General features: G+C 46.9%; 2 protein-coding genes across 4 annotated transcripts; one reads left to right on the top strand and one right to left on the bottom strand.

Moving 5' to 3' along the window:
- The first annotated feature begins 1,461 nt into the window (after positions 1-1,461).
- On the top strand, positions 1,462-4,772 carry SVBP (small vasohibin binding protein). 3 transcript variants are annotated; one of them, XM_079776122.1, is made up of 3 exons: positions 1,462-1,511; positions 2,288-2,433; positions 4,363-4,772. In XM_079776122.1, exons 2-3 carry the CDS (start codon positions 2,320-2,322, stop codon positions 4,447-4,449), a joined length of 201 nt encoding a protein of 66 aa, XP_079632248.1. In that variant the 5' UTR covers positions 1,462-1,511; positions 2,288-2,319; the 3' UTR covers positions 4,450-4,772. The 3 variants fall into 3 exon arrangements, with proteins under 3 accessions (XP_079632248.1, XP_079632249.1, XP_079632250.1); XM_079776123.1 differs by lacking the exon at positions 1,462-1,511 and adding an exon at positions 1,521-1,652; XM_079776124.1 differs by lacking the exon at positions 1,462-1,511 and adding an exon at positions 1,793-1,957.
- A 3,586-nt stretch (positions 4,773-8,358) lies between these two features.
- Positions 8,359-10,380, bottom strand: TMEM269 (transmembrane protein 269; the record flags this gene model as incomplete). The annotated part of the gene is given in 5 exon segments (XM_079776121.1): positions 8,359-8,495; positions 8,583-8,786; positions 9,356-9,499; positions 10,175-10,305; positions 10,307-10,380. Coding segments are annotated over 5 exon segments (690 nt in total).
- Positions 10,381-24,443: the final 14,063 nt, after the last annotated feature.

The raw sequence follows: 24,443 nt of genomic DNA, 5'->3' as shown, positions 1-24,443 counted from the left end.
GTAAAAATGTGGGTTGTTTCTGGTCTTTTGCTTTTACAAACAGTGCTGCTTTGAACATTCTTGATCCATGTTTCATGGTTCACATGTGTAAGAATTTCTCTGGGAGAAATGATGAGACAGAATCATTGATTGGCTGCCTCCTTCATGCCCCAACACTGGGGATTGAGCCCAAAACCCAGGCATGTGCCCTGACCTCCTGGTTCATAGGTCCACCCTCAACCACTGAGCCACCCCAGCCGGGCTATTCTCTTTTTTAAATCTGATTTAAAAGGGCACTTAATCATTTTTATAGTCACACTGTTCTGTAACAGATCTCTAGGACTTTTTCATCTTGCAAAACTCTCTATCCATTGAACAACTTCCTTTCCCCCCCCCTCTCCCAGCCCCTGGCAATCACCATTTTACTTTCCAGCAGTTTGACTATTTTAGACATCTCATATAAATAGAATCATGCAGTATTTGTCTATTTGTGAGGTTGTGCTCATTTTTAAGGCTTTCAATATGTAGCACTAAACTGATTTCCAACAAGTTGCGACAATTTACACTTTGAAATTGTGTGTGCATCTAGACTACACCCTGTTTGCTTAGCATCCATCATTTGTTCCAAAAGAAACAAAGGTAATGGGCCTGAATACGTTTTCACTGTCTTACCTAGCATCCTGGCTGAAATACTTGCTGGGACACTTAACTAGCTGTGTGACCTTGGACAAGTCACTTAACTTCTCAATGCCTTTGTTCCTCTATCTATAAAATGGGGATAATAATCATATATTATTATACATATACATTATTACACAAACTTATTATGAGAAATACATGAGTTAAGAAATGTGAAGCTCTAAGAACAGTGCCTGGAACATAAAATGCCCAGAAGAGAGGTGGCTATTATTGTTGTAAGTTGTTTTTGTTGCTGCACTGAACAGGATTTCTGTTGTCAAAGCATTTATCTACCATTTTCTTCAATCCTTGATAATCTAATGAATGAAAAATGAGAGCCAGCTTTTTATTTTTTCTGGACTGTGGACGATTTCCTTTTTCAAAGTACTGTGGCAAAAGGGATCTCACTTGATCTTCCTAACATTAAAGCTAGAAATCAAGAAGACAGCAATCCCCACCCCCGCTTTTTGAATTAAGAAACTGAGACTCAACAAGTTACAATTCTAGTCCCAGGTTTCAGATCTCACCCTTCAAAGCCTAGCAGCTGTCCCACAAAATATTCCCGGGAAAAACTTTTGTTAAACCGCTCCTGCCCCTCTGCCACGCCCCCACCCCGCCCCGCCCCTCTGCCCCCCCGCCCCGCCCCTCTGCCCCCCCGCCCCGCCCCGCCCCTCTGCCACCCCCCCCACCCCGCCCCTCTGCCCCCCCAGCCCCAGCCCTAAAGCCAACGCCAGGCACTCAGATAAGCCCTCTGCGCACGCGCGGCCTGCCTGAGGGCGGGGCCTCGGAGAGCGCCGGCCCCGCCCAGGCCCCGCCCAATCTGAGGCGCCGCGCTCGGGACTCCAGGCCGGGAGGTAGGGAAAGGCGAGGATCCCCCTCGTGGGGCGGTGTCCACGACGCGGCGGGGCCCCAAAGGCCTGAGGCCGGGGAGGGAAGGTGCCGATTCCCGAGCGCCGCCCGCCTCTGCCGCCATTTTGCAGCCGGAGCCCGCAGCGGTGGGAGGGGAGGCTCCCCTGGGGCCGGGCCGGGCGGGGCGGCGGGGGGCGGGCCAGGCGGCGGGGGGCGGCGGCTTGGCCGGCGCGGACGGCGGAGGGCGGGGCCCTGCCGGCCGGACTGGGACGCAGCTGTCCCGCGGGGCAGAGGGGGCCAAGCCCTGGCCCGGAGGCTGGCGACGGCGCGAGGCTCGGGCCTCCCCTGCGAGACTTGGGCTGGCTTGCCGCAGACTCTGGCCGTGGTGGCTTCCTAATTATAACAGTCCCATGTCGGGTTCAGCACGCACCGGTGTAGGAAACGCTTTCACGTGGGTTTCCACATGGTCCTCACACAGGAGCTCATGGAAGGAGGCCAGGGAATAGACTATTGTCCCATTTTGCAGACAGAAAACTAAGGCCCAGAATAGGGAGATGTGCGTGGGGACGCCCAGCGAGGTCGTGGCGGTGGGAGACAGGTCTTCCTCCCCCAAATGCAGCACCCTTTCCGTCGGGCCGCTCCGCCGCACCTGTCAAAGGAAAGGGCGGAGCTAAGGGATTAGGCCAATGACTGGCAACGCTTTATTTTTTTCCCCCTCCTTCTTTTCCTCCCTCCCCACTCCCTTTCCTTCCTTTCTGTTCCCTCTCTCTGTACCATCCAGGTCAGAACTAAGAAGTATTCAGAAGCCAAGTCATGGATCCACCTGCACGTAAAGAAAAGTCCAAAGTTAAAGAACCTGTCAGCCGAGTTGAGAAGGCCAAGCAGAAATCAGCCCAGCAGGAGCTGAAGCAAAGACAAAGAGCAGAGGTGAGACTGAGGAGGGGGCCTGTATACCTATCATCTGCTGGAGATGGTGCAGAATAGAGAAACAGTGGAACTGTGATGGGGAGCCCTACCTGCCTGCAGGCAAAACGGGTGCCCTCCAGGGTTAGAGAGATGATCGTTGAGGGCCAGAATGAAGTGACAGCCCATAGTTAGTGTCAGGTCTCCAGATGACTCCTGGGGCAGAGCGTTTGTGCTAGGGACCCGAGGGAAGGAAGAAAGGAGAAAGAAAAGGGACATGTGAGGGAGGGGTCAGTGAGAGAGAGCAAGTGTCAGACACCCCAGCACAGATGTTCTGCATTTGGCCGGGAGAAGGAGAGGCCCAAGCTCTGCACCCACCAATGTGTCCTTTGGTCAGTCAACACTCACCATCAGTTTGTGAATAAAAGGTTGAAACTATCGCCCATAACCACCTGAGCCACACTAGCCAGGCCAGTATTACATCTTTTTTAGAATTATTTGTGTTGTTGTTTGTGACTGTTTTCATCACTGTGGAATTCCATTTTTCTTAAAGATTAGAGGATTTTATCACAATAAAAAAAATTTTATGGAAAAAGATTATAGGACCATTCAAGCTTACTATTTACTCTAGTCAGTTTTGATCATTTTACTTCCTAGGAATTTATTTCATTTACCTTTTCAAACTTATTGACACCAAGTTCATAATGTTTGCTGTAATCTCTATTACATCAGTACTTATGTGATGTGTGTGTGTGTTTAAATTCTAATAGTATTGTTTGTGCCTACTCCCTTTTTGTCTTGATCAGTCATGTTGGAGGTTTGCTTTAGCGTTTTCAGAGAACCACCTTTTGGTGATCCTCTCTATTGTACATTGGGCTGCTTTTCCATGAATTCTGCTCTTATTTTCTATGTGTCTCACTTCTCAATTTCTTTATTTGCCCCTTTCTTGTCTTTTTAACTATCAAGTTATTTTCCCTAAACCAGTGGTCGGCAAACTGCGGTTCGCGAGCCACATGCGGCTCTTTGGCCCCTTGAGTTTTTAGCAAAGGCCAGCTTAGGAGTACCCTAATTAAGTTAATAACAATGTACCTACCTATATAGTTTAAGTTTAAAAAATTTGGCTCTCAAAAGAAATTTCAATCGTTGTACTGTTGATATTTGGCTCTGTTGACTAATGAGTTTGCCGACCACTGCCCTAAACACAAACATTCCCTTCTTTTTCTTTTTGTCCTACAAATTGGGAAGTTACGTGATGTGTCTGTTCTTTAGTGGACAGGTTGAGACTACAAGGATAAAGAAAGATGAGGAATAAGGTAGAGTCCCTGCTCTTCACCTTAGAATATCTGTTGCATTTTTTGTTCCAGCCCACTGTCTGCCCTGGGTCCTATTCTCACCGATGTAATAGATGCCTCCTATGTGGCCTGTAATTTCTCCTCCCCCCCACTCCATCCCTCACATGGTCTCCAGTTATCTTTCCCAAAGCCCAGATATAATCAGGTTGCTCCCTGCACACCTACCTTTGGTGGCTTTCCAGAGTCGGCCAGATAAAGTCCAGGTTCCTTGTCATGGCATTTAAGTCCCTGACATACTCTTCTTGCTTTCTCCAGTTCCCCAACTCTCCTCTATAACATCCTTCATATTAGCATACTTGAAGTTTCCAGAACGAATCCTGTACTTTTCCATTATATTTATTTAATCATAATACTCCCTCCTCCCCCGATCACCTATCAAGTCCCTTCCCCAGTCTCTATCTGTTCAAATCCTACAGATCCTTTAAAGGCCAGATTAAGTCACCTGTTTCACTGCTTTCCTGATTCCCCAAAGGGAATGACTAGCTGCTTCTCCTGTTCCCTTCCTGGTGCAGTTCTGGCACTTTCACACGGCGCCGCCTGTTGTGTCTGAAGATAGGCTGAGCAGCTGCCTCCATTGCTAACACAGCTTTTCTCCCATCAGATTTATGCCCTTAACAGAGTCATGACCGAACTGGAGCAGCAGCAGTTTGATGAGTTCTGTAAACAGATGCAGCCTCCTGGAGAGTGAGCCACCGGTGTTCAAACGAGATGGGACCCCTGAGGCTTTGTCTGTGAGCTCAGTACCAGTTTTAAGCTGAGATGGCCCATGTGGAGCCTGACAGAACTAGACAAGAAGGCATTTGTGTTATTCCTAAAACTGGATAAAACCTGAACTTCCTATATGTAACTTCCGCTTCACTGGTTCCTCCAATTTGAATTGGCCCAATGCTTGCTGAAGAGACTTGTTGTATTCTCCTAAGATAATACTCTTATTTTTTAAACCTTTTTCTATTGTTTGAGAAAAATCAGTGTTTCTTGTGAAACTGTACATCTCCAAAAATACAAATAAAATACTAATAAAATGTGCATTTGCTCATACTTTAGTTGGGGGTGCCTAGCCGTAAGAAAAGGATCAATGTTATAAGAGAGGAAAAGTGGGTGAGGCTGGGTCCCGGGTCCGGGTGAGGCCGCGCCCCTGGGTCTGGGAGAGGCCATGCGCCCTCGGGTCCGGATGAGGCTGGGTCCCGGGTCCGAGTGAGGCCGCGCGCCCCTGAGTCTGGGTGAGGCCGTGCCCCTGGGTCCGGGCGAGACCAAACCAGAGGGAGTCGGACCTGCATTACCACCATTTGTCCACCATCCAGAACTGAAAAGTCAGTGCTGACATGTACACATAAGGAACTGGTGGACATTGAAATTGGGTCTCAAAAGAACTGTTGGTCCAGAAAGAAACTCACTACAGACTGATTCATTTGCCTGTCAGCATAACTATTATTGCTCGTCTCACATTCGGTTCTTATAAGTATATTTCTAGTGACACATGATCTCGCTCATCTAGGGGAAATGATGAAGAACATAGACTGATGAACAAGAACAGACCCAGAAACAAGGAGGCATCGATCGGACTGTCGGGCCTCAGAGGGAGGGGAGGGGAGGGTGGAGGTAGCGGGGAGAGATCAACCAAAGGACTTGTGTGCATGCATACGAGCCTAACCAATGGTTAAGGACAACAAGGGGGTGGGGGCATCCGTGGGGAGGGGTGTGGAATGGGAATGGGGGGATGAGGACAAATATGTGACACCTTAATCAATAAAGAAATTTTAAAAATAAATAAATAAATAATAAAATAAATAAAATAAGAGAGGAAAAGTGAGGTGAGCAGAGGGAACCCTTGCTCCTTCAGGAGGGGAGTGAAAGAGAGGGAGAAAGAATGTGGCTGCTTCCAGTTCTCATTCTTCCTGGGGCTGAAACTCTGCAGCCCCCTGATCCTCCATTTGTAGCCACAGAGTGTAAATCTGTGCCCCTTGACTCCCCGATGAGCTGCTACTCAGGGTCAGAGCTGTAAGCCAGGGTCCTCTCACCTTGCGAATGTGGACAGCTAGCAGCAGGCCTGCACCAGCAGGAGAAGAGGGCAGGCATTGCTTTTCATTTGGCAGTGACTTTACCAGGCCTAGAGACAGATTTATGATGGGGATCTTCATGCTGGAATGTCTGAGCTCATGGATGTTTGTAAGATTTGTACTACATTATACTAACGTTGTATATAGCTCTCTGGAATGTGCAAATAAATCAATTCATCTTCCAAAGTAAACCTTTTTGAGTGCCAGGTATTGGCAGACAGCAGAAATCCAAAAGCATGTTTACGAAGGAAGTTACAATATAGTGAGACACAGACATAGTCATCTAATTCTGAAAAAACGTATGTGATAGAAATATGATTAGCCAAAACTGGTTTGGCACGGTGGATAGAGCATTGGGCTGCGGACTGAAGGGTCCCAGGTTCGATTCCGGTCAAGGGCATGTACCTTGGTTGCGGGCACATCCCCAATGTGCAGGAGGTATGCAGGAGGCAGCTGATCGATGTTTCTCTCTCATCGATGTTTCTAGCTCTCTATCCCTCTCCCTTCCTCTCTGTAAAAAAAAAAATCAATAAAATATATTTAAGAAAAAAAAAGGAAATACGATTAGAGAGCAGTGGGGAGGGAGAGGGACTGTGTTCCTGTAGAGCCAAATCAGAGCAATGTGGACTTCTCTGGATTTTTATTTTTAAATCCTAAATTCAGATTGAATGTATATTTGCCATATACATTGTGCTGCAAACTTCAAGAAGTTAGTCCTGAGGCAAAAAGTACTCTGGTGCCCAGCCGAGGAAAAGGTGGACAGCCAACAATCCTTTGTATACCCACCTGGAGGTAAAAGTCAAGAGAGTGCTGGGGTTTGCTGCTTTCAGTGGGCCTATGTTCTTTTTTGAGGGGTAACTTTAGGGTTCCATACAATATTGTTTATTTCTATTCACTTTGGATTTTAGAATATGAAGTGGCATTTTGAATATCTAGAGTTTAGTGTTTTAGACCTTAGGAGAAAAGCATATAATGAGGGCCTAGAATCCAAATGATCCTTCAAGCTTCCAATATGACTAATCTCTACATCGAAGCAAAAGGCAGAAAGAAGCTTTGACTATTGAAATAATTACAGAATTTCAAGTTGGGCAACCTGATTGTCCTATGACTAGCTCTGGTTTATGGAGCCAGAGTATGTAAATTCATTGCAGCATTATTTACAATAGCCAAGATATGGAAGCAACCTAGGTGTCCATTGATAGATGATTGGATAAAGAAGAGGTGGTACATATATGCAATGGAATATTACTCAGTTATCAACAATGAAGTCTTACCATTTTTGACAACATGGTATGTTTAGAATAAGTCAGACATAGAAAGACAAACACCATAGGATTTCACTTATATGTGGAATCTAAAAAACAAAATAAAAGAACAAACAAAACAGAAACAAACTCATAGAGATGGTTGCCAGATGGCAGGGAGGTGTGGACTGGGTAAAAAAAGGTGAAGGGATTAAGATGTGCAAATTGGTAGTTACAAAATAGTCATGGGATATAAAGTAGAGCACAGGGAATATAGTCAATAATGTAAAAACTATGTATGCTGCCAGGTGGGTAGTAGACTAGACTTATCTAGTAGACTAGACTTTGTAAGCTATATAAATGTCTAATCACTGGGTTGTACACCTGAAACTAATGTAATATTGAATATCAACTGTAAGTGAAAAAAAATTTTTTTTAAAGAAATGCTATATGGCTGGTTGAGCATTGTCCCATGAACCAGGAGGTCACGGTTCGATTTCCCAGTCAGGGCACATGCCCCGGTTGTGGACTTGATCCTAGTAGGAGACGTCAAGAGGCAGCCAATCAATGTATCTCTCGTTGATGTTTCTATCTCTCTCTCTCCATCTCCCTTCCACTCTCTGAAATCAATAAAAACAGATTTTTTTTAAAATGAAACACAGAGCCCTAGCCAGTTTGGCTCAATGGATAGAGTATTGGCCTACAGACTGAAGGGTCCTGGGTTCAATTCTGGTCAAAGGCTTGTACTTTAGTTGCAGGCTCAATCCCAGGACCTGGTCAGGGTGCATGCAGGAGGCAACCAATAGATGTGTCTCTCTCACATAGATGTTTCTGTCTCTCTGCCTTTCCCCCTCCCTTCCACTCTCTCTAAAAATTGATGGAAAAATATCCTCAGGTGAGGATTAACAAAACAAAACCAAAAAAAAAAAAAAATGCCTTAGTGAACTGAGTCCCACCCCATTACTGGAGCTATACCAATTCTGATGATTTTCCTTTCCAAGGGATTAACCTTCGTGGTAATAGAGCTGGAATGCAAACCTGGCCCAAAGTGAGCTTGGAAAAAATTCTGTTCCATCTGACATGAACAACTATTGTCCTGAAGGGATTCAGATCCCTGAATAAAGGGGAAGAAAGGAAGGCTGCTGGCCCTACTGTGGGTTGTTCTGGTTTGAGACACCATGTACCTACCACAAGCACAACACAGGAACAAGGAAAGAGTTAGTGAGGATAAGGCAAGTCTTGGCCCAACAGGCTGGCACAAACCACACAGAAGCCAGAAGGAGTGGGAAGAGCTGTTTAGTTTCTTAGATGCTCTTGCCTAAGACACTCTGTCTTGCCCCACAGAACATCTGGAAAGAAGATGTAGGAGAGCGACCACATTAGGCAGTAAAAAGCAATTATTGAGAATGGAGAAAAAAGCAGCATGATGACACCTGGAAGAAGAAAGAAACACAACACTCAGTTTTTATGAAGCTTTCTTACGTGTATTTCCTACCCTCTCCTCTCTCATCCCCACTCACCTCCAAGATAAACTATTTTTTTCCAATTCTCAGATTCCAGGATTTCATCATGTGGGTAGTAGCTCTGGTCCATCATGAATAGAATCATAAGTGAGGCCATGCAGGAGAGAATGAACCTGTTGCCTTTGGTCAGAAGGGAGGTGGAGGCCAGAACACAGGAAGCATAGGGGCAGGGTAGACCCTTGTATGTGAAGGAAATGCCTCCTGGGGAAGAAAAGATGGGGATTAGCGGCTTCCTGCTGATCTCAAGGCATCTGCATGAAGCAAGCCCCTGTCCCTTTGGGCTTTCCCTACCCCTCACTCCAAACCCCCTTAATCTCAGGACAGAGCAGGCTGTAAAACATTTAGCTATTCATGGAGATGGTGCATGGGCTTTGCATTGGATCCCCAAGGTACTAGTAAAGCAGGCGGCTAGGACCAGGGGTGTGCCTTGGCCCTAGGAAGCCTCTGTAGAAGGGCCCTAGATCTAGGCTGCATCTGCACTCCCTTGGAATCTTAGGCAACTGCCCTCCAAAGGTCATCTAGTGAGAAAAAGGCATAGCTGGCCCAAGAACTGAGGGCCCTAACCTCACCCCCCTACCTCCCACCCCCACCTTCCCACCCCCAGACCAGGGCTCTTCCAGTGCAGCCTACAGCCTTCAAGGGGTCTGGGGCACAGCAGAAGGAAGGAAGAGGGACTTTTTAAAAGGAAGGAGAGGAGTCAGTTACTGCACTCAACAGCTCCTCCCCCTCCATGGTTCCCTAGCTCAGCCATAAGGCTGGGTTTCACTCACTAGTTGAATAAAAACACAGGCGGAAAGAAGCAGCTAACACATAGATGATGGCCAGGAACCCATTCAGAGGCCCATCCACGCCTAGGAGCAGGGCTGAGGCCAGGCCAAAGGTGGTGAAGACAGCAAAGTCATTCAGCTCAGCTCCTGCTCCAGAACACCAAGGTTAGAAGAACTTACACTTATACATCGTGTGCATTAGTCCCCTCTGGTGGGGGTGCTGAGATGGTGACAAGCAGGGTCTGAGATCCCAGAAAGCAACATCTATTCCCCTGGGTATCTATAGATCAAAGACTGGTCTTCTTCTGGCTCCACCTTAGAATGACCCTGTGGCCTTAGGCAAGTCTTTCCTGGCCCAGGTCTTAGTTCCACACTTTAACATGCAAGGATTGGACTACAATTGGATACAAATTAAGAAACTATGGAACCATTTTTTTCAAGCAAAATCTGACACAAAAATATTTTATTGTATTTTCGATCAGCTGCTCTGCTTGGAGTAATTTTTCGTTTCCCCTCTCTCCCACCATCACAACCACCATTCCCACCCCCAGTTCTTGGATTGGTTCTGAACAGGAATTCAGGGCAGACAAGGAAACTGAAAGCCAGGCTAAGGATAACCAGAGATCAGTAAGTGAGCCAGCAAAGGAGCTAGATCTAGGCTGAGGGGCTCCAGCTCCAACTCTAGGTTTGTTCCTGCTATACTTCAGGGATGTGAATAGGACTGGTGACTGATAAAGGCCTGTTAGTGTTATATGATGAAGGAGCTGACCTGACATGGGAGCTCCTGGGGTCAGGGTTTAGGCGTCTGAGGCCTGGACTCACCTGATTTGGAGCAGATATTGAGATGTCTGGTGATTGTCCTGACTGCCATGTCCATTAGGAAGCTGATCAGAAGCATCCAGGAAGCACAGTTGGATTTCCTGAAGTGTGGGCCAGCAGGCCCAAACAGGTCAGCTTTCATAGTCTCCACTGGACAACCACTTCACACACCTCCAGTACACTAATACACTTCCTACATTTGTATACATACACACCCCTTCAAGTTCCCCACATTCACATCCTTTCTGATATACACAGCTTTATATACCATGCACATGTGCACAAACACACACACACACACACACACACACACACACACACACACTTACATTCCTTCTACACTCTCAACCCACAGTCTTGAAGTGGTGCCCAAACCTCCTAGGTAATCACTAAGGTTCCTTCCAACTCTAAGTTTCAGGTATATTCAATGACCCAAGGGTCCTAGGTTCTAGCCCAGCCTCTGCAACTATATTACTGTGAATTCTCAGCTTAATCACTCCCCTCTTTCTCTAGGCCTTTTTGTTCCTCCATCTGTAAAATGAGGGGTTTGTACCAAATGATTTCTTTAACACATATAGGCCTATTCGTATTATCTAGTATTTCTCCTACTGTGAGTTTTTGTTTTTTGTTTTTTTCGTGCCGCCGTGTCGCTCGTGGTTAAAAGGGTCGCCGGCAGAGAGCCGTAGGCCCCAGTTATGCGCAAGCAACTGCTCTGGCCCCGCAGCCTGGCCCCCGGCGCCACACGCAGGCGCAGCGGGGGCTCAAAGGCAGCGCGTCTACTGTGAGTTTTGATAGTTTAGATCTTTTAAGGAATTGGTCCATTTTATCTAGGCTATTAAATTTGTGGGTATAGAGTTCATGACATTATTTTATTATACTTTTAATATTCATGAGATCAGTAGTGATGGCTCCTCTTTCATTTCTGATATTGGTAATTTGTGCCTTCTCTTTTTTTCTTGGTTAGCCTAGCTAGAGGCTTATCAATTTTATTGATCTTTTCAAAGAACCAGTTTTTTGTTTCATTGATTTTCCCTATTACTTCCTTGTTTTCAATTTCATTGAGTTCTGCTCTAATTTTTATTATTTACTTCCTTCTCTTACTTTAGATTTAATTTGCTCATTTTTTTCTAGTTTCCTACAGTGGAAGTTCAGGTAATTGATTTTAGATCTTCCTTTTTTTCAATTTTTCTAAGACTATTTTTAGAGAAATTTTAGGTTTATAACAAAATGCAAAGGAAAGTGCAGAGTTTTCCCATATTCCCCCACCTCTCACATATGCATAGCCTCCCCATTATCAACATCACTCACCAGAATGGTATATTCTGGTTCTTGGTACATACCAAGGATGAACCTACATTGACGCATCATAATCAGCCGAAGTCCATAGTTTACCTTAGGATTCATTCTTGGTGTTGTACATTCCGTGGATTTGGACAAAGGCATAGTGACATATACCCATTATTATAATATCATATAAAGTAGTTTCACTGTCCTAAAAATCCTCTGTGCTCTACTGATTCATGTCCTCCCCAAGCCCCCTATCCTTTCTGGCAACCACTGATCTTTATATTCTCTCCATATTTTTTTTCCAGAATATGTAGCCTTTCGGATTGGCTACTTTCATTTAATAACATGCATTTAAGTTTCCTCCATGTTTTCTCATGGCTTGATAATTCATTTCCTTTTTGCACTGAATAATATTCCATTGTCTGGATGTACCACAGATTTATTTTATCCATTCACCAAGTGAAGGACATCTTGGTTGCTTCCATGTTTTGGCAATCCTCTCTAATAAAATGGTAATATGCAAATTAACCATCACTCCGCTACATAAGCCACGCCCGCCAGCCAAGTCACGCCCACCAGCCAATCAGGGCGAGTATGCAAATTAACCCCAATCCAAGATGGCTACAGCCACAGTGAGCAAGGTCTCCCAGGTAACAGAGCAAGCCAAGCTTTCCATAGCCGTTGCAGGCCTAAGCCTCCACTCAAGCTACAAAGTTTCAAGTATAGAAGGTAAACAAATTCAAACAAAGGGCGGCAGAATGGAGCTTGAGAGAGCAGGCCAGGGTTGCCGGCGGCAACAGGGGAAGCAAAGCTTTCCGCACACCCTGGCCGGGCTCACCTGCTTAAGGCTACAAAGTTTCAATTGTAGAAGGAAAATAAATTCCAGATACCAGGGCCTCCCCTTGGGTTGCCAGGGGGCGTGGCCGGCCTGCAAACCAACACAGGCCCCTCGCTCAGGCCGCTCCACGCCCCAAGGGAACCCCACCCTGATCCGGGACACCCTTCAGGGCAAACCAGCTGGCCCCCACCCGTGCACCAGGCCTCTATCTTATCTAATAAAAGAGTAATATGCATATTGGTCATCACTGCAACACACAATATAGCTGCCCCCATGTGGTCAAAGATCCTGCCCCCATGTGGACACAAGATGGCCACTACAAGATGGCCAGCAGGAGAGGGCAGTTGGGAGGCACCCGGCCTGCAAGGGAGGGCAGTTGAGAGGGACCAGGCTTGCAAGGGAGGGCAGTTGGAGGTGATCAACCCTGCAGGAGAGGGCAGTTAGGGGTGACCAGGCTGGCAGAGGAGGGAAGTTGGGGGCAAACAGGCTGGCAGAGGGGCAGTTAGGCATCAATCAGGCTGGCAGCAGAGTGGTTAGGGGGTGATCAGGCTGGCAGGCAGAAGCGGTTAGGGGCAATCAGGAAGGCAGGCAGGCAAGCAGTTGGGAGCCAGCAGTCCTGGATTGTGAGAGGGCAGTCGGACATCCCTCCAGGAGTCCCAGATTGGAGAGGGTACAGGCTGGGCTGAGGGACAACCCCCCCCCCGCCCCCCGTGCATGAATTTCGTGCACCGGGCTTCTAGTTATTAATAAAATACCATAAACATCCAAGTATAGATTTTTAGACATAGTTTTCAATTCATTTGAATAAATACCAAGGAGTGTGATTACTAGGTTATATAGTAAAAGTATGTTAGTTTGTAAGAAACTGCCAAACTATTTTCCAAAGTGGCTCCACTATTTTACATTCCCACCAGCAATGAATGAGAATTCCTGTTGTTCCATATCCTCACCAGCATTTGCTATTGTCAGTGTTCTGGACTCTGGCTATTGTAATAAGTATGTAGTGGTATTTCACTTGTTTTAATTTACATTTCCCTGATGACATATGCTGTTGTGCATCTTTTTAATTGGGTTGTTTATTTTGCTATTGTTGAGTTTTATAATCCCTTATCCAATTTATCTTTTGCAAATATTTTCTCCCAGTCTGTGGCTTGTCTTCCAATTCTCTTTGCTTCTTCTTCTTTTTCTTCTTTTTTTAAATCCTCACCCGAGGATATTTTTTTATTGATTTTAGAGAGAGGAAGTGAGAGAGAGAGAAAAAAAATCAATGTGAGAGAGAAACATCAATTGGTTGCCTCCTGTGCCCCAACAGGGGATCGAACCCACAACCTAGGTATGTGCCCTGACTAGGAATCAAACCTGCAATATTTCAGTGTACAGGATGATGCTACAACCAACTGAGCCACGTAGCCAGGCCTGTCTTCTAATTCTCTTGATGTAGTCTGTTTCAGAGCAGATTTCTCTTCTAGTATATGAATTTAATGCTATAAATGTCTGTCTAAGTACTGCTTTTACTGCATCTCACAAACTTTGGTAAATTATATTTTCATTTTCTTTGTTAAAAATATTTTTAAATTTCTCTTGAGCTCCTTTTATTCATATATTATTTAAAACTGTGTCTAACCTCCACATATTTTGAGATTTTCTAGTTATCTTTCTGTTATTTACTTCTAGTTTAATTCCATATGGTCTGAGAGTGTATTTTATATAGTTTCTATTCTTTTAAATTTGTTAAGGTGTGTCTCATAGCCCGGAATGTGGTCTATCATGGTGATCTTGAGAAGAATATGTATTCTGCTGTTTTGGATGAAGTAGTCTATAAATATCAATTGGACCTAGTTGATTGATAGAGCTGTCAGTTCAACTATACCCTTACTGATTTTCTGTCTGCTAGCTCTGTCAATTACTGACAGAAGGATGTTGAAATAGCCAACTATGATAGTAGAGTCATCAATTTCTCCTTGCAGTTGTATCAGTTTTTATCTAATGTATTTTGATGTTGTAAATGACTCCCAAGAGTTCTTTCAGATCCTACATTTGAGGATTCTATGCTTCTGTCCAGCACATGCTCCTGGACCCCTCTGAAAGCAACCACCACAATCTCTGGCAAACATGCCCTAGGAGGCCATTCCCAAGTCTACACTCTGACTGCAATGCTTGGGTGGCCCCGTAGAAGCAAACAGAAAGCCTGACCCTAGACCTCAGCTGTCCCCAAACAACCTCATCATTTCCTTTGCTTAGACCTATACCTGTGTGTTTAAGGGAACTGAGCCCATGATAATAACATAAAAAACACACTCCCAGAAGATTAGGCTAAATTAAGAAAATAAAAATTTTCTACTGCAGGTATGCCTCACTTTATGAGACTCCCAAAACCCAGACTTAGAGAATCATAAAATTTTCAAACTGGGAGGGAACTTAAATATCATGAGACACATATCCAGAAAAGCCATCCACTGATGATTATAGAGATTCAAACAGATTAGGAGGATGTTATTTGCATTATAAAGGATTTATCTAAAAAGAGCCAATTTGCCAAGGCATTGAAATATGACTCAATTTATAAAAATATCATTTGCTTACAACTTTTTGAGGCTCACATACATGTCTTGGATTTTCCAGAGTAGTGCTAATTTTAAATATTCCACCAGATCATGTGTTCTTATTTAAGAATTTAAAAATTTGAATGGTAGTCTACCTACCCAATAATTGTGTAGCAAGCATGTCAAACTTGCGGCCAGCGGCTGGCTGAGGCATGTGACCTGCCTACCATGAGTTTGACATGCTTGGTAAAAGCTACCAAAGCAGAATCTCCTGATTTTCTCAAAAAAAAATTCTAGACTGCCATATCTGGAAGGAACTATAGAGATCATAGTGCGAGCTTCTTGTTTTAAAGATGGAGAAACTGAGGCTCAGGGATATAGCCTAGCCAAGGTCACATACTAGGTTGATGATAGAACTGAAGCTAGAATCTTGGCCCCTTGACTCCCAACCTGCACACTTTCTTCTGCCCCCATTTGATCTCCATGCCTCAGTGCCTGGCTCTCTAGATTCCCCACTTCTTTCTTCATGCCCATGGCTGAGATCTTGCTGGGCCCCAGACCTACTTGCTGAGGCTGCAGAAGATGGAGAAGAGCCCCATGATCATGTTGGCCAGCGAGAAGACATTGGCAACATCTTTCCAGGAAATTTCATTCATCTGGAGGTGACTCTGGTCTTTGGTCAGGAAGAAACTGGTGCACTAACCTGTGGCCCAGAGAAGAGGGGCAACAGATTCCAAGGTCAGAGTCCCAAAAGAGGCTCCTAAGAACCAGTTTGCTCCTGTTCCCCTAGATTTTCTCCCAGAACTTCACCCTCCAAACAGTGTTCCACTGGCTGGAATGAGGCAGACAGTAAGTAGATGGGGGAGACACAGGAGGTAAAGACAAAGGAGTTGAAGCTGAGTGTCTTGGGAAAGCCCAAGAGCGAAGCAAGTGAACCAGCTCAACCATAGTTGCCATGCCTCTCTGACTACATCCCTCACCCCACAGTACAAACCTCCCTCTAGCCATATGTTGGCCCTCATGGCACCCCATGACCCTGGGGACAAAAGGATGGGCCCTTCCCCCATTCTGAGGGATGAGCCTTTTGTCACTGAGCTCTTTGTCATAGATGAGATTTTTTCTTTTTTTCTTCTTTAATTACAAAGCTATTTTCAATACTTTGATGAGCCCCATAGGAATAAAAAGCACTGGAAAGGGGTAACACACACACCCCAGGAGTGGCCCAGGGGAGAGAGGCTACCTGAGGGGAAGGAAGCACAACAGGGACCCGCTGCAGACTCAGCCTCCTGTCCTGCAGGCCACGCTCACGCCCTCAGAAGGACAGGACTGCAACTGAGGTGCCTCAAGGATCTGGTTCTGACAGGCCCCAGCCAGAGCAGCAGGCCCAGCTCCAACGGAGGAAGGAAGAGGTGAGAAACAGACAAAATGAATGTGTGTAGCATAGACTATTTCACAAGGCGCTTTTCACTGTGTGCTCTCTTCTGATCCTGCCGACTTCAGGAGACAGTGCTATCCTTCTCCCCGTTTAATCCTCACGAATTTTTTTCAATATATTTTTATTGATTTTGGAGAGGAAGGGAGAGGGAAAGAGAGCTAGAAACATCAATGATGAGAGAGAATCGTGGATCAACTGCCTCCTGCAACCCCACCCCCACCCCACCCCACACTGGGGATCGAACCTGCAACCCGGGCAGATACTCTGACTGGGAATTGAACTGTGACCTCCTGGTTCATGGGTCGAGGCTCAACCACTGAGCCACGTTGGCCAGGAAAATCCTTACTCATTTTAGAGGTAAGGAAGCTGAGACTCTGCCTCCACTCAACATATCTGTACAGTCCCAGACCCCTCTGGTCTGGACAAGAGCTAAGAAATCATGGTCCTCTCACATAAACCCTGCCACCACGATGTCAGCGGCTTGGAAGGGCTGGACTTGCAGTTTGGGACTGGGAGTTTATCAAGGCAGTGCTGTGGGTTCACTGCTCCCACAGGCCACCCTTTCACCAAGGGGGTCAGTGACCACATCACCAAAGCCACTGGGACTCCTCAGACCTTCTCATCCAGGGCCACTCAAAACCTAAGACTGGAAACTATGTGAGCCAGAATTATAGGAGAAGAGGGGAGGGGGCAAAGGACTGGATGCACACCCCCTCCCCATGAACCCCTCCATCCCGGTCTCTCCTGGGCCTCAAGGCTGACCCCAGCAAACCCAAACACTTCTATCCCAGCCCAGCCCACTGTTGCCTGGAAGAGCAGCATCCCAGCATCTCCGCCTCTCCCGGGCAGTCAGCAGGTGCCAATTATTAGACACACCTCATCTTTACTAGTTCACTGTTTTTTAAAATTAATGCTCGGTTATCTACTATGTTAATTCTTTCATTCACAAAACACTTTCACCTCTGTGGTTTCCATTGGCCCCGTGAGGTCTACCAGGTAAGGATCACTATCCCTACTTGCCAGGTAAGGCAAAGAAGACACAGAGAGGGGAAGAACTTTGCTCAAGGTCACTGACACACTTTGGAAGTGGCAGACTAAGACTTTAGACTTCTGTAAGGTTCCTCTGTATTCTGCTGTCTACCATCCTCAGGACCAAGCATATTCACTGTAAACTCAGACTGAGCTAGGTGCTGGCGAAAACCCTTGGTCCTTGTCTCCATGGAACTTCTAGGCTATCCAGGTAAATAACTCATGCGTGCATGTGGAGACTTACTCTGTTCCTGGTGGTACCCCATCGGACAAATGGGGAAATGGAAGTTTCAGGATAGTTAAGCAGCTTATCCCACTAAATGGTGGAACCAGGATTGAATCAGGTCTCCTCTTTCCCAATTCAATGCTATTTTTAGCATAATGAACATGTCCCAGGTGTAAAAGAATGTGGAACTGAGAGTAAGGGTTGTAGAAATCCAGAGGAAAAAAAGAAACAATCTATTCACTCAGCAAACATTTAATCATGAGTAAGATTTGGTGCCTGGTGCTTGGGACACAAAGTCTAAGACCTGGTCTCATTTCTCAAGGAACTCAGTCTAGCAGAAGATTCAACCCTGCACTGAAGTGACCAGGATGCTGAGCCATGAGTCTGGTGAACAAGCAGAAATGCCTGAGGTTTCCCAGGAAAAGGAAGGAATGGCCAAGCCGGTTCCTCCCCCAGGAAACCCCAGGAGCAGCCCTGAAGTGAGCAGCTCCAGTGGAGGGTCCAGCAGGTGTGGGACACAGGACACAGGGCATCGTCACTCTATTTAGGGACACCCTCCCTCCTCCTCCACGCTCCCACCGCACCCCACCCCACCCCTCGGGGCCAACATCCCTCAACAACAGAAAGCCGGCCTCTCTTGAGCTGGTCCCTCCGAACTGGAGACACTGGAGCTCCCCTCCCCGCTGTTCGGACTTCAGTCCAGGCTCCACCAGCCGAGGACCCGCCCATGGGAAAAGGCGCTAGAGATGGCGCTGGGGCTGGGTGCCCGCACTTCGGAACAACTTCCCCCAGGGACCTGGTCGCTCACTGCACTCGAGGGACACGCGCTGCTGCTTCCACTCACCTGGGACAGGACATTCCTAAACGGGGCGGGGGCCGCACTCCCTCCCTGCTTCCTGTGCAGCGGCACTGGCCCCAAGGCTTAGCCCTGGCTCTTAGCTCACAATCCCTGAGAGACAGGGGAGGGGCAGCCGGGCTTTAGCTGGCGAAAGAGGGGCCTCAATTTGCTGGGGAGCCCTAGGTCTTGTAGTGAGTGTGGTACGGTTGGAGGGATCTGACGGGAGGGGACTATTTTCGGTCATGGCGAGTGTGGTGCGGCTTGGCAGGTGAAGAGAACAGAATGCGTGGTGAATGGGAGGTGGACTGGAAGGGAGTTGGGAGGTAAGCCTGCAAAGGGATAGGTGCTGGGGTCCAGACTTAGAAGGTCCCTAGGATGTAAGGTCCGTGTGGGCAAGGCTTGCACTATGCGGTGCACTGGTGTATCTTTGTGCCCGTAAGAACGTTAAGGCATATAGCAAGTCTCCATCTCCCCACCCCCATATTTGTTGGATAGACAAGCTGAGTAATTTACATCCAGTCCTGAAAATAGTAAATTAAAATAAAATTATATATATGTATACGTATGTGTGTGTATGTATGTGTGTGTGTGTGTGTGTGTATATATAATCTTTATTGATTCCAGAGAGGAAGGGAGATAGAAATATCAATGATGAGAGAGAATCATTGATTGGCTGCCTCCTGCATGCCCCCTACTGGGGATGAGCCCAAGGGTCAACAGGCTGATGCTCTATCCACTGAGCCAAACCAGCTAGGGCAGTTATGTTTTAAGTAGGAAAGTGACACGGTCAGGTTGGTTTAGAAAGATTATTCTGGCAGCCAGTGTGGAGGAAGGCTGTGTAATACTGCATGAGAGATGAGCTGCGGGCCGGAGCAATGCTGCATTGTTGGTCAGCCACTGAAGGGAATGGGAAGTAGCCAGACTAGGAGCCAAGGTGAGATGGAATCCCAAGAGTGTGGGAGAGGAATGAGAGGGAGAAGGTAAGAGCCTCTCTAAAGTGTCTAGATCTGGCCACTTGGATGAAGAGTGTGCTACAGAAAGAATTTTGTTAATATTGGGTAGGACCCAGGCACCAGTTCTAACAACTGCCTCACATTCTCCCACCTACCCGGCCACTAAGTTAGAGAGGATATGCAAAGAGCAGGGGCGGAGTCAGGAGCTCAAGTGACACTGCCTCTCCTAGCAACCTGGAGGGGAAAGAAACAGTACAGGATCTAGAGTGTGTCTTGAGTGGCTACTAGCCACAGGGCACTGTGCTCAATGTTTTACAGACAGTATCATCATTTATTAGATTTTCTCAAATGCCCTAGATATTAGCATTCCCATTCTCCAGAAGAGGAAATAGGGGATTCATTGATTTTATTGAAGGTTACACCATTAATAATTCGTGAAACTGAGACCTGAACACAGTCTGACATGAAAGTCAGATCTAAGGTATCTGAGAAACTAAAAGAAAGAACCAGGGGAAGCATCGATCAGACTCTTAAACCTCAGAGGGAAGGTAGGGGAGGGTGGGGGAAAGGGGGAGAGATCAACCAAAGGACTTGTATGCGTGCATATAAGCCTAACCAGTGGTCATGGACAACAGGGGGGTGGGGGCATACTTGGGGAGGGGTTTGGGGTGGGAATGGGGGGATGAGGACAATTATGTGATACCATAATCAATAAATTTAAAAATAATAATTAAAAATAATTTAAAAAAAGAAAGAACCAGGATGGAGGCAACTAAAGGTGTGCTGCAAGTTCAAGCCAAGGGCCAGATTGACTTCTGTCACTTGTGTTTCTCTTAATTTGTCCATGCCATGTGGTCCATTAGGTGGTAAATTAAAAACTGTAGCATAATGGTTATAATACTGGCTTTAACTTTTAACCAAGTTAAATTCCAGCACTAACACTGACCAGCTGTGTAAACTTGAACAAGTTACTTTGTTTCATGAACCTATATTCTAGTCTGTAAATGGGATTATATAAAGCGCTTAGCACAGAGTAAAAGCTCTATTATTATTATTACTAGAGGCCCGGTGCACGAAATTCGTGCACGGAGGGGAGTTGTCCCTCAGCCCAGCCTGTACCCTCGCCAATATGGGACCCCTGGAGGGATGTCCGACTGCCCGTTTAGGCCCGATCCCAGTCCTCTCACAATCCAGGACTGCTGGCTCCCAACTGCTTGCCTGCCTGCCTTCCTGATTGCCCCTAACCGCTTCTGCTTGCCAGCCTGATCACCCCCTAACCACTCTGCTGCCAGCCTGTTTGCCCCCAACTTCCCTCCTCTGCCGGCCTGGTCACCCCTAACTGCCCTCTCCTGCAGGGTTGATCACCTCCAACTGCCCTCCCTTGCAGGCTTGGTCCCTCTAAACTGCCCTCCCTTGCAGGCCGGGTGCCTCCCAACTGCCCTCTCCTGCTGGCCATCTTGTGGTGGCCATCTTGTGTCCACATGGGAGCAGGATCTTTGACCACATGGGGGCGATATTGTGTGTTGCAGTGATGATCAATCTGCAGATTACTCTTTTATTAGATAGGATAGAGGCCTGGTGCACGGGTGGGGGCCAGCTGGTTTGCCCTGAAGGGTGTCACAGATAAGGGTGGGGGTTCCCTTGGGGTGTGGGGCGGCCTGAGCGAGGGGCCTGTGGTGGTTTGCAGGCCGGCCACGCCCCCTGGCAACCCAAGGGGAGGCCCTGGTATCTGGAATTTATTTTCCTTCTACAATTGAAACTTTGTAGCCTGGAGCGGAGCCAAGCCTGGGGCTCCCTCCGAGGCCCGCAGCCATTTGTGTTGGGGTTATAATTGAAACTTTGTTGCCTTAAGCGGGTGGGCCCGGCCAGGGTGTGCAGAAAGCTTTGCTTCCCCTGTTGCCGGCGGCAACCCTGGCCTGCTCTCTCAAGCTCCATTCTGCCGCCACTTGTTTGAATTTGTTTACCTTCTATAATTGAAACTTTGTAGCTTGAGTGGAGGCTTAGGCCTGGCCAGGGCAGGCGGAAAGCTTGGCTTCCTCTGTTACCTAGGAAACCTTGCTCTCTGTGGCTGTAGCCATCTTGGTTTGGGTTAATTTGCATGCTCGCTCTGATTGGATGGTGGGTGTGGCTTGTGGGTGTGTCGGAGGTGTGGTCAATTTGCATATTTGTCTATTATTAGATAGGATTATATGATCATGCATTTGTTAGCTGAAACTTCCCCAAGGCTTCCTTCAGAAGAGGGAGAAAAGCAGGAGTAGCTAAGAAAGCCCCTCTTCTCCATCTTCCAGAAGTTTCTAGCTTCTTCCCATTCTGGATCTCACAGGAAGTGAAGAACAATAATAGTAAGGTTAGACAACCTACCCTTGTGATAATATGGTAGCCACTAGCCATATCTGGCTCGTCAGCACTTAAAATATGACTAGTCCAAATAGAGACATGCTGTATGTGCAAAATACACACCAGAGTTTGAATATTGTTTTTAAAAAATAAAATAACTAATATTTTTAGTATTATCTATTGAAATTTTAGTATTTGCATACACTGGGTTAGTACAATGTATTATTAAAGTTAATTTCATCTGATTCTTTTTGTTTTTTTAATGTAGCTACCAAAATTTTTAAAACCACACACATGGCTCATATTGTATTTCTTCTAGCTACATTGACTGAGATCCTTTGTAGGATATAAATAAATGCAGAGCTCCAGATGTCAACCTATTCATCCGTTCATTATTAGAGTATTTATTATGTGCCAGGCACTATTTTAGGTGCTAGGGATATAGCAGTAAACAAGGCAGATGCCATTTCTGCCCTAGTGAGAAAGGCAACCAATAAGGTCTGGTCATGATAAGGGCTATGGAAAACAAAGCAGTCAGAGTGATTTTGACATGAGAGTTGGTACTTCTGATAAGGTCATCTATGAAGTAGTATTTGAGCAGGACCTAAATGATGAGAAGATGCAAATCATGCAAAGATCTTGGGGGATATTCCAGGCAGATGGAACAGCAAATGTAAAGAGTCTGAAGCAGGAACAAGCTTGGTGTGTTATGACAGGAATGTCAGCAGGAACATAGTGAATACTGACAGTGGCAAATCACCTAACACCTTGGTAAAAAGTTTGGATTTTATTCTAAGTGTAATGAGAAATTGTTGGGTTATTCTTATATAGAGGTGTTGTGACCTGCTTTATAATTTTTAATGATGATACTGACAGTCTGTGGAGACAGAATGAAGGGTGAGAACAGTGGTGGGGAGACAAGGATACTGCATTAGTGTATGCTAGAAATGTTGGTGTTGTGGACTAAGAGGGTAGTGGTGAAAGTGGTCTGAAGCAGTCAGATTTGGGACGTATTTTAAAGACAGAGCTAGGATGACTTGCTGATTGGTGCGGGAAGAACAAATGAAATCAAGGATGACATAGGTTTTTGGCCTTGACAACAGGGTGAGATAGATGCTGATGGAAATATGCAGAGAAAACTGCTGATGAAACAGGTTTTTGGATAGAACTCAAGACTTCCATTTTGGACATGGTTAAGTTTGTAATGATCTAATAAAGAGGTAATATGCAAATTATGCCGGGACTCCTTAACAGGTCACAACCAGACAGAAGGAGGTTGTGCGCGCAGGTGAGGCCCGGAGTGGAGACCGAGACAGAGGCAGGGGGGCCTGCTTGAGCTGGCACGGTGGCTCGGACGGCCCCAGAGTGGATACAGGCAGGGGGGCCGGGGGACCCTGCGAGTCAGGCACAGGTCCTGGCCCCCACGGGGTGCCTTCTCGCACTGCGGGAGACGGGGCACTGGGCCTCTAGTGTCAAAAAAGGCTCCTGCATAAACAGTCTGTGTGGAACTTGAGGGAGAGATCAGGGCTGGACCTGCATGTCAGTCAGCAGCATATGGTGGTATTTAAAGTCAAGGGGATGGATTAGAGAGAAAGTCAACAGGGCCAAGGGCTTGGCCCAGAGCAGTTAAAAATGTGCCAGGACACTGAAAAGGTGCAATTGGTGAAGTAGGAGAAAAGCAGATAGATGGTAATTCCAAATCAAAATGAAGGTAAAAAACCTTTCAAGCAGGGAGTGGACAACTGAATCAAGTGCTGCTTGAGACTACAAAGGCCTAATTGCTCCAGGCACTTAGGAGCTCTGTCCTCCCATGCTCCAACTCTTTAATAAACACTATCTTGTGAAGGGGAGAGGTGCTCCATTGCTTATGAGTTGTGTGACTTTAGGTAAGATCAAGCTGATCTTTGCAGAATGGATTGGAGAGGGGATAGAAGAAAGTTGCCATGTTGGAGAGACCCATGTAGCAAGGATCTAAGGGCAGACTCTGTGAGTTGAGAGGCTGACCCTCCCAAAATCTGGCCATTGCGCTTCCTCAGATTTTCCAGTCACTCTAGCAAAGCAGAATGAGCAGAGAGGGCAAGTCAAACCTCACCAATAGCGCAGAAATACCAGAATCACACACTCTAGTGCAGCCACGCCAAGTTGTTTATCATCCCCCATTACACAACATTCTTCTTCCCTGGTGAATGTATTATCATTACTAGTAACCCATCGCGTAATATCGCACACAGTAGGCCGCCCATCGCTTCCGCAGGAGCCGGCGGGAACCACAGCGTGCCGCAGGGAGCCGCGCTGCTTCCATGGAAGCCAGGAGGAAGCCACGCCGCTTCCACGAGAGCGGGAGGGACCTGCGCTGCTTCCGCAGGAGGCGGGCCCACCATCTCCTCTCCGGGCCTGTGCTCGGCCGCAGAGGCTGCGGGAGGGCCCCCTGTCCCTGTCCCTGTCCCTGTCCATGTCCGCTCCAGCTCCGGGGGGGCGGGGACAGCCCGAACCAGGCGCAGCGACGAAGCAAGCATTCCACCAGGCCGCTCACGCTGCCCCCTCTCAGCGGCCGCCCCTCTCTCTGGGACTGGGGGACTCTGGCGGGGCTGAGAGGACTGGGCACCGCCATCTTGTGGCTATGGGCGCTGTCGTCTTTGTGATGGAGTGATGGTTAATTTGCATATTGCCTTTTATTATATAGGACTAGAGGCCCGGTGCATGAAATTCGTGCACTCGGGGGGCAGGGAGGGCTTGTCCCTCAGCCTGACCTGTGCCCTCTTGCAGTCAGGGAGCCCTCGGGGAAT

The sequence above is a fragment of the Cnephaeus nilssonii genome (assembly GCF_951640355.1).
Source record: "Cnephaeus nilssonii genome assembly, chromosome: 7".
NCBI lineage: Eukaryota > Metazoa > Chordata > Mammalia > Chiroptera > Vespertilionidae > Cnephaeus > Cnephaeus nilssonii.
The sequence above is the reverse complement of the archived record's forward strand: the minus strand, read 5'-3'. Positions and strand labels throughout refer to the sequence as shown.